The 10,373-nt window shown below is 34.8% G+C and overlaps 1 protein-coding gene across 2 annotated transcripts; it reads left to right on the top strand.

Annotated features, from left to right (window-relative positions):
- On the top strand, positions 3,269 to 9,330 carry LOC107623508 (guanine nucleotide-binding protein subunit beta-2-like 1). 2 transcript variants are annotated; one of them, XM_021112952.1, is made up of 8 exons: positions 3,269 to 3,597; positions 4,043 to 4,238; positions 4,617 to 4,717; positions 5,991 to 6,099; positions 6,755 to 6,972; positions 7,433 to 7,475; positions 8,143 to 8,396; positions 8,480 to 8,752. In XM_021112952.1, the coding sequence occupies exons 1-8, from the start codon at positions 3,404 to 3,406 to the stop codon at positions 8,616 to 8,618; spliced, it is 1,254 nt and encodes a 417-aa protein (XP_020968611.1). In that variant the 5' UTR covers positions 3,269 to 3,403; the 3' UTR covers positions 8,619 to 8,752. The 2 variants fall into 2 exon arrangements, with proteins under 2 accessions (XP_020968611.1, XP_016181299.1); XM_016325813.2 differs by having other exon boundaries at positions 3,281 to 3,597; positions 8,533 to 9,330.

The raw sequence follows: 10,373 nt of genomic DNA, 5'->3' as shown, positions 1-10,373 counted from the left end.
TTGAGTCCTTAAAGATTGGAAAATATATATACGTCTCTGACTTTCTCAAAACTAGGACATTTAGATCCCTCCATTAGATTGAGCTTTTGAGACCTAACGGAGATGTCCGATGTGGACTCCGTTCTGCTGACGTGGCCGTTACAGTGTGTCACGTGGAGGTGTGAAATGGTTAAGGGACAAAATAGTCCCCCACGCCAAAAATGACGCCGTTCGATATGTAGCCCTAATCCTACAAAAGGGTGAATAAAAATGTGGTCGCTGAAGTTGTTTATGGCCGCTGATGGTGTATCCTCGAGTTCAAGGAGAAGTGGAGGAGGAGGAAGACAAAAACTGTCTAACAAGTTCAAGGACGCTTGCATTGCATGGCAGAGATGAGAAAGATGGCGATATCTCCCCGAAGTGATTTTTGTGGAGTTTATGCAATCATGTTCATGTCGAAGACTAACAAAAACCCCCTAACAGAGTCTTCTTTGGGTGCCCATTCTATAAGGTAAGTAAAAAAATTTGTTGGTTGTGCACAATTCTTCCCCTGAAATACTATATGATTTTTTAACTTAGGTATGCTGTGTAGGTAAGAGAATTGCATTGCAAATTTTTTATCTGGTTTGATGAACACATTGCGAGATTTGGGAGCTCTGATACAAGGACCTTGGGAGAGAAGGATATAGAAATTGTTGAAGAGCATCACAAGACACATGAGTCAGAAAACAGAATCAATAGTTTAGAGAAGAAGATTATTGCTTTGAAGATGAAAAAAACCAATTGAATGATGCATTTATGTTGTTATAGTTGCTCTGTGTGTTGTTGTTATAAAATGTAGCAATTGAGTAGTGTCTCAAAATGGCAGCATAGAGTAGTTCTTTTTTTTATTTATATATGTGCTGTAATGATTAATGCCATTTAAGATATTCATAGTCCTTATATTTTGTAGTATATGTGAAAAATGCAATGAAATTACTGTTAAAAATAGACTCTCAATTGTTCAGGAACTGAAATTAAAGTTGTCAAATTTAAAGGATAAGGTCTATAACTTCAAAAGAACAAACAAGTTTGCCAACAATGTAGTTTGCTAAATTATATAGTACCATCTAACAAGTTTACTTTGACCAAAATGAAATAACACAAAACAAGTACTATAAAAGACAATTCTCAAGTTTGCCATAAATCATTACAAGAAAACACATTAAACCTAAACAAAATGAGAGACACCATTCTTCACTTTGATGGAATCTGTATTTGGTGTTGATGGTGGAATTTGAGTAGTTGCTGCAGCCTGAGAGTTGGATGAGAGTGAACCTTGGTCAAGTGGAGCACGCGGCCTGAAAATTTTTTTACTTTGTTCTGTACTCGAAAGGATTCAACTGAGCTCTTTTTGGGGCTACAGATGGAGATAGAGTTTTGACAGGAGGTCTAAATGAAGTGTATAAATGAGTATTCAAATAGAATAATATAGAGTACTTTTTTAACAATACAAAGTATCTCTTTAACAATCAATGAAAAATTCAGATCACAATTATATACAAATTGCAAATAGAATAATATAGAGTACCTCTTTAATAATATAGAGTACTCCTTTAACAATCAATATAAAATTCAGATCACGATTACATACAAATTGCAAATAGAATAATATAGCTTCAAGATGGGGTGTGGGAAACGGACCCGGATGTCCTTAGAAGGGAAGCTGAATCCTTCTATAAACGCCTACTCAACCATTAGTGGCTCTTGGATTCCCCCTTCAGTGGGTACCTTTAAGATTAATTGTGATGCTAGCTATCTTGGCAGTGGTGCTCGAGTTGGTTTTGCTTGTGTTAGCAGAGATTGGAAGGGAAGGTGGCAACGCGGCTGTCTGGGAACAATTGAGAGTCGTAGCATTTTGCAAGGAGAGTTGTTTGCTATTTGGAGAGGCTTTCTTTTAGCATGGGACTCGGGACAAAGAGACATTATATATGAGACAGACTGTGTGGAGGCTTTTACTATTGTTAATAATTTACAAGATTGCTCTGGGTTTACTGATCCTTTGGTGTTAAAAATCCGAGATATCATGTCTTGGAAATGGCATGCTGATCTTCGGTTGATCTTGAGAGATGCAAATACAGTAGCAGACATCATGACAAAGACTGCAATGAGGACTATTTCTCCCCAAGTGGAGCTTCCATTGCCTTGGAAGGAGTTTGAGAGTAGTATTCAGCGGGACTGCCTTTTTTAAGCAGTTTCTTGTTTTTTTTTTCTTTCTTAGTTTTTGTTTATTTTTCTTTTAAGTCACCAAAAAAAAATCACAATTATATACAAATTGCAAATAGAATAATATAGAGTACCTCTTTAACAACATAGAGTACCTCTTTAACAATTAATATAAAATTCAGATCATAATTACATATAAATTACAATAGAAAACCAATAGACAGTCTTATATGATTGATATCCTAAATCCTTGAATAAGGTAATCAAGTTTTCGAAATTGATAAAATCAATGTCCATCTTAAAAAACTTCTCTACCTTACCATGCACATAAACAAGCTCACTTCCACCTCTTCTAATAAAATTACCCCATGATAAAAAACTGGCACCACATAGTGATCATTCATCTGAAAAAAATAAACCAACCATTTTTATCATTTTGAATTATTCAAACGTATGTTTTACTATTTTTAAAAACTTAGTTCTATTTGCATACAATTTTACTCATGATCAGAGATAATAATTACACAAAATAATTTTGTCCTAACACAATTTTTACTGTCATTCATGTAATAAGTTGCAGTTTGTGAATCAAATCCTAATTAACCAATAACAAAATAAACTCACATTACAATATGCATCATGCATCTATTCCTAAATTTCTGTGCCAACTAAAATTCTTCTACAGAAAAAGAATTAACAAGGTGAACAAAGCTCACTTTTATAGATAAGAGAGATGACAATCAAACAATGCAATCCCTTCACCTTTTTCTTCCAGGACTTCACCACACAATAAAAAAGAAATTGGGACTTTTTTTTTTTGAGGGAGAAATAAAGTATTACTGTAACTTTTCAATAAGAAAATGTAAAAAAATAAAAAGAAGAGTGTGGGAGGAAGAACACCTATTATATTGCTAAGGACTTTTGTTTTTGGCATATGGACTATTTTGTCCCTTAACTATTTCGCACTTTCACTTGCACATCGTAACGGTCACATCAGTAGAATGGAGTTCACGTCAAATATTTTTGTTAGGTCTCAAAAAGATCAATATAACAGTGAAATTTAAATATCCTGATTTTAAGAAGGTGAGAGACGTATATGTATTTTTCAATCTGAAAGGACTTAAATGTCTGCTTGATAGAAGATCAGTGACCTTTTTTTTCTAATAATTAATAAACCCCAATTTTTCTTCCGCCGTCTGTCTCGTATTTCGCGTCTTCAATGTCCGCTTCATCGCCGCCGACTCAGCCACCAACGACGCCGCCGACGCCAACAAGTCTAATCGATCTCGATGTGGACTCGCTGTCTCACTGCCTCGCCCACCTAAGCGTCCGCGACGTCTCCGCCTTGGCTATGACATGCACCTCCCTCAAGCGCCTTACCTACTCCGACTCTGTTTGGCTTCGCTTCTTTAGGTTCCTCCATTTCCTTTTCTTCTTTCTTCAATACAATTTGAAAATATTCAAATCTAAATTCACCTTTTTCTTCGTGTGTGTGCGCGCCCGCATGTTGAACTGTGAATTTTCTTTTCTTTTTTTTTAAAATATGTTTGTTTGTTTGCTTGCATATATGTTCAAGAAAAGAAATCGAATTGAAATTGAACAAATTTAGGGACCGATGAAATCAAGAAATAATGGCACTCTCTGTGTATTGGTACTTGTTTTGGTTGTGTTCAATTGTTAATAGTTTGGAGAAGCTAAAAAAGAAAAAGATTCTTTTTCTGCTTTGAGTGCATATTCTTAGAAGTAATGATTTTTGTGAAACTTTATCCAAGTTGATGCGTTGAACTTGAAATTTTGTGTTATAGTACGTAATTTTGTTTGCACGTGTATGTAACTGAACTGAATTGAGAAACTTTAGGGAGCATTGGCATCTAGAAGTACCTTGGAGCTCTTTGAATACCCTTGGAGCGAGGGATTTGTACCTGGCTAGGCGCAGCGCATTACTGCAGTTCAAGTTCCTTCATCCCGTATCTCTTCAAGTTTATAGACATACTAGTTCTAGATCAAATTTCAACCATTTGCTTCTTGACAAAAACCACATCTTCTCAGCACGGGTATATGGATTGATTTCTAGTTTGTGTTTCATTTATATAATCTTTTTATTTATTTATTTATTTATTTTTCTGCACCATTGATTTTATATAGATGATTATTAGTAATGGAGTAGCACACCAGATAAAGTTTTTGTTCTGTTCAAAGTGACACATATTAAGGAGCTCCTAGAAACGGCTAGTTCTCTGTTCCATTTAATATTTGGCATCTCAGCTTTATAGGCAAATCTGTATCTCTCACTTTTCTATATTATTAATACAATTGCCAAGCTGTTGCTTTAGGAGTGTCCATTTCATACTCGTGTTTTGTTAGAACATAAAGTTAAACATTCGTAGACTGTTATTAATCTCGACATTCACTTTACTATTGTTGTTTACCAGGGTTCAACCGTGGAAATGATAGATTTGGATAGGGATGATCCAGGATCAGAAGATGCTAACCTTTTGTTCAGTGGTCATAGAGCAAGAATCACCTGTATGAGGTAATAATGTTACATAACTGTTTTTGTGTTCTACAAAAATTAATGAGAAATGGTACTTGTAACTGTAGGTTTAGACATTATCTGGATATGTAGGGATCAATGTGTTTGAACTGGAATCCCAAGATAGTGTATATTGATGAACTTTTGAGTTACAATGATAAAGATAAACTGTAGCAAATGATCAAAGACATGAACTAATTGCTATATCCTTTATTTACGGTGAGTAACTTCTCTAACTAACTCACTAAAGGGATCCTATAATTAACTCGGGATTTCATCATGTTTCTCGTGGTAAGGTAACTTATAATGGATGTGAAATTAAAATTATTTTACTAGACTTACCAGCACGATAATTGGAATCCACAATATACCACTTGGTATTATGTATTTTGTTACTAGCAAATTCACTAGAAATGCAATTGAAATCACCAGTTATTTATTCATGATTTCCCAATTGTTTATATGTTGCTAGTTGCTGTTCAAATTATAGTAATTAATAACTGAGGACAAAGTGGGTGGAGCCTTGAAGTTTAACACACACACCTTCTGGTGATGTTTTCAGTTATCCTATCGTGATATAGCGTCAAAAGTTTTCTAAGTGGTAATATGTTGCTCGATTATTTTCATTTACAAAAAGATTCCATCAGGTTCTAGTTAGCTGGAGTACAACTTGAGGTTTATATGATGTTCCAGGAATTTGTCACAGAAGTGAATGGCTGCGAAAATGCACGTGCATATGCATGTACTAATAAATTCTTGATTTTGTTCAATACTCAAAAGAAATTGTTCCTCTATCAAAGCCCTATTCTTTCCCAAACCCAAAGTCCTTGTGCTTCTCCTAATCACTCTCACACGTATGTGATTCTCTTCAAAGTCCTCATGTTTAGCCACTAAGTTTCTGTGGTGTAAACTGCTGAAGATACTCCTTTTGGTGGCGCTTCTTCAGAGTTTCCTTCCCAGCTTCAAGTTCAGTCTCCCCAGACCTCTCTTTTTGTCATCTCACTTTCATGTTCTGTATTCGTCTAATGCTTTTGTTCGTTTAATCTTTTCCCTTTGAGACTTATGATCCATTGTCAATAGTAAAAGGGGACTTTTTTCACTGATGGAACTAGTAAGTCTTTTTAATGCAAATAAGGGAAAACAATGAACTTAATTGCTGAAAAGCATGATTGATGATATCTACCGATGTTCTTTTAATTTCGATTTGTACTTTAAAGGAGGCATAGATTTCAGTGTAAATAAGGTTAATATGAACTTTGGAATCAAATGGCAGGTTGTTTCCCCTTAACGGAGTGTTTACATCTTGTGGAGAAACAGAAGGGGAGCAAAAGTTTTTGGTTACCTCAAGTTATGATCACTCCATACGCTTGTGGGGGAAGAAGGTATCACTTTATTTCATTTGTTACAAATTCGATCATCAATAACTTGTGTTGTATTCCTGATGTCTACTATGTTCATTAGTTTGTTTAAGATTATATTAAAAAGAAAAGAGAGATAAACTATAAGAGAAAGCATTTCAGTTTATAGAAATTGCAATTTTGTAAGAAGAAAAGAGAACCTATAAAAGAGGATAAGATATCCTGATATGGATGCAGAAAAAGTTAAGACCTAAGGGAGCAAGCCATGTGACAATGCATGCCAATCATCCTGATTATTAGCTAGAGACACAATGTTAAACAATCCAGGTGCTGAGCACCAAAGAAATACAAATAAGTAAATCCTATCCAAACAAAGTCAATAGTTGAGAAGGAACTATTAAAAACTCTAAAACTCCTTTCCGACTAAAGTACTGAACGCATCAGTACATCCAAAGAAACCAAAGACTGCGACAGAATCTATGCTTCTTACAAGAGGCAAAGAGAAAGCATTAGCGTACTTCAGTTGTTCTTTTAAGAAATTTCTATTTACTTTTAACAAATTTCTTTTAAAATCATTTGTGCTAGGTGCGCCTCTGGCTATTTGTGGCCAGATACTTTTTATGTCACCAACTTTTTTATGCTGAGATTATTTTCAAATGTTATTCTTGCCACATTTTAGGGTTCTTGTCTAAGATGTATGAGAGGTCACCATGGGCCAGTGTTGTCACTATCAGATAAACTATTGGGAGATGATACCTGCAAAGTATTGGCAAGTGGAGGAGAAGATGGTACTGTTCGACTATGGTCCCTTAGTTCAAGTGGAAAACAGAGACAACAATCTTTGAAAGCTACACTATATGGGCACGAGAAACCTGTAGAGTTGATGTTGGTTGCTGGGTATGATTTCCTCTGTTGAACTAACTAAATGTCACTAAGATTGTGTTAGGAAAATGAAATATTGGGTAGCTAGGTAAAATTAGAAACATTATTCTCTAACCTTTCTGCTATTAATAATATTAAAAAAAATTAAAAAATAAATAACGATTCAGGCTCATTGTGATTTTTTATTGTATATCTTGAATTGATGAGTGTGATTGGTACATTACTGTCAGTGCTGGAGAGGAAATAGGAAGTAATTTGGCAACACTTAAATGTGTTTTGAGCAACGTTGTATGATATTTACCAACTAATTTTGCTATGTAGAAGGAAAAGAGATATCTGTCTCTGTCACTATTGTGCATGTGTTTGCATATTCAACTTCAATTGTAAATAAGTACAAGTGGTCTTGTTAGTCATTAACTTTAATTATAAATTCATAACCATAGATCCATCATCCATCCTATCCTATTCTTTTCAGGCACAAAACTTCACTTTTGGTGACCATCTCAAGAGATGCTAAGGTTCTTCTCGTCTCTTTTATGTTGTCTTGTTAATGTACTTTGTCAGATTACTTGATTCAGTCCTATTTTCATAAACTCAATGTCTTGATTCTCATAAATTTGTTCAGTTTCTAATATATATTGTGGTCATAGCAACATGGCAATGGCATCACTTGTTTAAAGGAGAAAAACACTTTTTCTTAAGTTCATACGTTTTGATATTATTCCTAAAGATAACTAAGATGAGGGTGTTTTAGCTAATCCATGCATACTTGCCGATTATTCTTCAGTTTTGTCTGTCCAGATTTGAAGCATCTTTTTACAGGATTGATTTATAGCATATATTATTTATAGCTTCAAAATGGGAAGTTTCTTACATATTTCTTTCACCATCCAAAACACTTGGGGCTTACTGTTTTATGCTTATTACGTTTTAAGTTATTAGCTGTTGATCGTGTTATGCTAGATATCATGTTGATGAACCATTTGAGTGTAAATTTGGCTCAAATTTAGTGCAACATTTCTTACAACACTAGTTAATGAAAAAGTGTAAGGTTTATCAACTGCAATGAAAGTTTGTGGTAGTTTGGTTGAATAGACGACCACTATAAAGTTTACTATTGGTTTAAGACTTACTCTCAAATCATCTTTCTATACCAGTATTTTTACAGTTGTGGAGTTATAATAGGTGAGGGTCTGGGATACGACTACGTCTTCTTCTGCTCGATCATCCTGTTGTGTGGGAATGACTACTCTTCGTGGGGCACCTGTGAACATGAAATGCCATGAATCGCTACTGTATGTGGCAGCTGGTTCCTCTGTCACTGCAGTTGATTTAAGAACAATGCAGAAAGTTATGACTGCAGCTGTGCATCAACCGAAGCTTTATTCATTTGATATTGTACCATCAAAATCTTTACTATGCACTGGTGGTGATGGCAGGTATGATATGTAGGAACTTGGTGATAAGATTTTCCTCCTTCAGTTGTTATTCAACTCTGTCTGACATATTATGTTATCTTTAGTTGGTATTTGGTAATATGGATGATGAGCGCTGACCGAATCGTTGATGTTGCAGAGCAATGCTCTGGGATATTAGGAGAAATCAAGAAGCATGGAACCCAGATCCAGTTGCTGAGTTGGATGGACATTGCGGGCAAGTGACACTGTTGCACATGGATCCATACAAAGTGGTTACTGGGGGTCCTCATGATGAGTATGTCAATGTATGGGAATCTGACACCGGTGTTCATGTAAATTCCTTGTTTTGCTGTAATGATGAGAAAGAGGTTCCCAAATTTGGCTGCGATACCATGGCTGTAGATGGGCTTAGAATTGTCACTGCCACCATTTGTGATGATGCCACTATTTTGCGCTATAGGGACTTCACGTATGCTACCAATCCTGTAGCAAAACCAGAAAATGATCCACCTTCGAAGTTTTGGTTCTCTCTTTCTGGTGATTACAGTGATGACAACAACTCATGATTTAGGTAGTTCATGGCTGTGTCTTACATATTCATTTATCTGCTTCTGATGGTTTATTCGGCCGGTTCATTAGGGAGCCATCCATTTATGGTCTGCTCAAATTCATGTAGTTGGCATGGTTGAGGACATGTATAAGTGGCCTCGCCGTGCGAACCGTCGCGAGGATGCAATGCAAATGGTGGAGGGATGTGAGAGAGCAAGTAAATTTTGCTGAGACTCGTTGTTTTTGAAACTAGGTTACTAATACAAATCTTGTGTTATGAATATTCGTTTGTTCTTTACTTTTATGAATCTACTAGACCTAGATATCGAGTATCATGTCATTCTTGTCTTACAAAAGCATTCTTACAATTATTTTCTTTAGAGTAAGGTATGACTTTTATTCTTAATTTTTGCAAAAGTTGAAAAAATATTCTAATGTTTCATATGTATCAATTTACCTTCTATGTTTGAAATAAGTTTCACTTCCACTTCTACACATTAACTATGGGAAAAGTTAATGCTTATGATTAGAATTGAAACATTCAAACGTCGAGAGCAAAACTGATGCATAATAAAACAAGAACATATTTATTTAAAGAGTACTGCTAGGGAACTAATGGCCTAAGCGTACAATGTGTACAATGGGTTAAATCTTTGGTTCATGAATAAAATGAACATCACTTATACTATCTAGAATAACCATCCGATACCAGGGATAATAAACATCTCATGTCATAAAACCACTCATCCCAATAGCTTAAGCTGATTTTGGGGTTCACCAAAGATCGAACTCTTGGTCTTTCGGATCTAGAATTCTAATACCATGTCATGAAACCATTCATTCCAAAAGCGTAATCTGATAGGACAATGTAACACTAATGGTCATATCTCTAATACTTCCTAAACCTCAATTGTACACATTGTATGCTTAGACCATTGGCTCCCTGTACTTTCTCTTATTTAAAACTTCTTATAATACACATATTTTAGTTTATATTCTATCTCATAATTGTTATAAGTTTATGTTATCTTTATATTATTTATAGTTTTATCTTATATGTTATTGTTATCCAGTCAATTACCGTTGCAAGTTGTAACTACAAATATATACATATATAAAAAAGAATTGCGTTACTTTCTAAATATGATTTTACTTTGAGAGTTACACTAATTATATTTTCAAAATCTCTTCACTAGTCATATCCATTTAAATGCATCAAACTAGCATTCATAATAAAAAGAGATGACAATTTGTTGTTACAGGATATTGATATAATTGAAGCATCTATCAAAATATTTTAACCTAAAAAATTAAAGCCGAATTGAAGCCTCAAACTTAAGCAGCAGCAACTTGCCTTTTGGTTACTTTAATTAAATAGTGTAAATAACAATAGGATCGATCAAATCCAAATAAAAGACATGCATAAAACTCAAAAGCATAAGATGACAA

Source organism: Arachis ipaensis, chromosome B10 (assembly GCF_000816755.2).
Source record: "Arachis ipaensis cultivar K30076 chromosome B10, Araip1.1, whole genome shotgun sequence".
NCBI lineage: Eukaryota > Viridiplantae > Streptophyta > Magnoliopsida > Fabales > Fabaceae > Arachis > Arachis ipaensis.
Note: the sequence above shows the minus strand (reverse complement) of the source record. Positions and strands in the feature narration are given on the sequence as shown.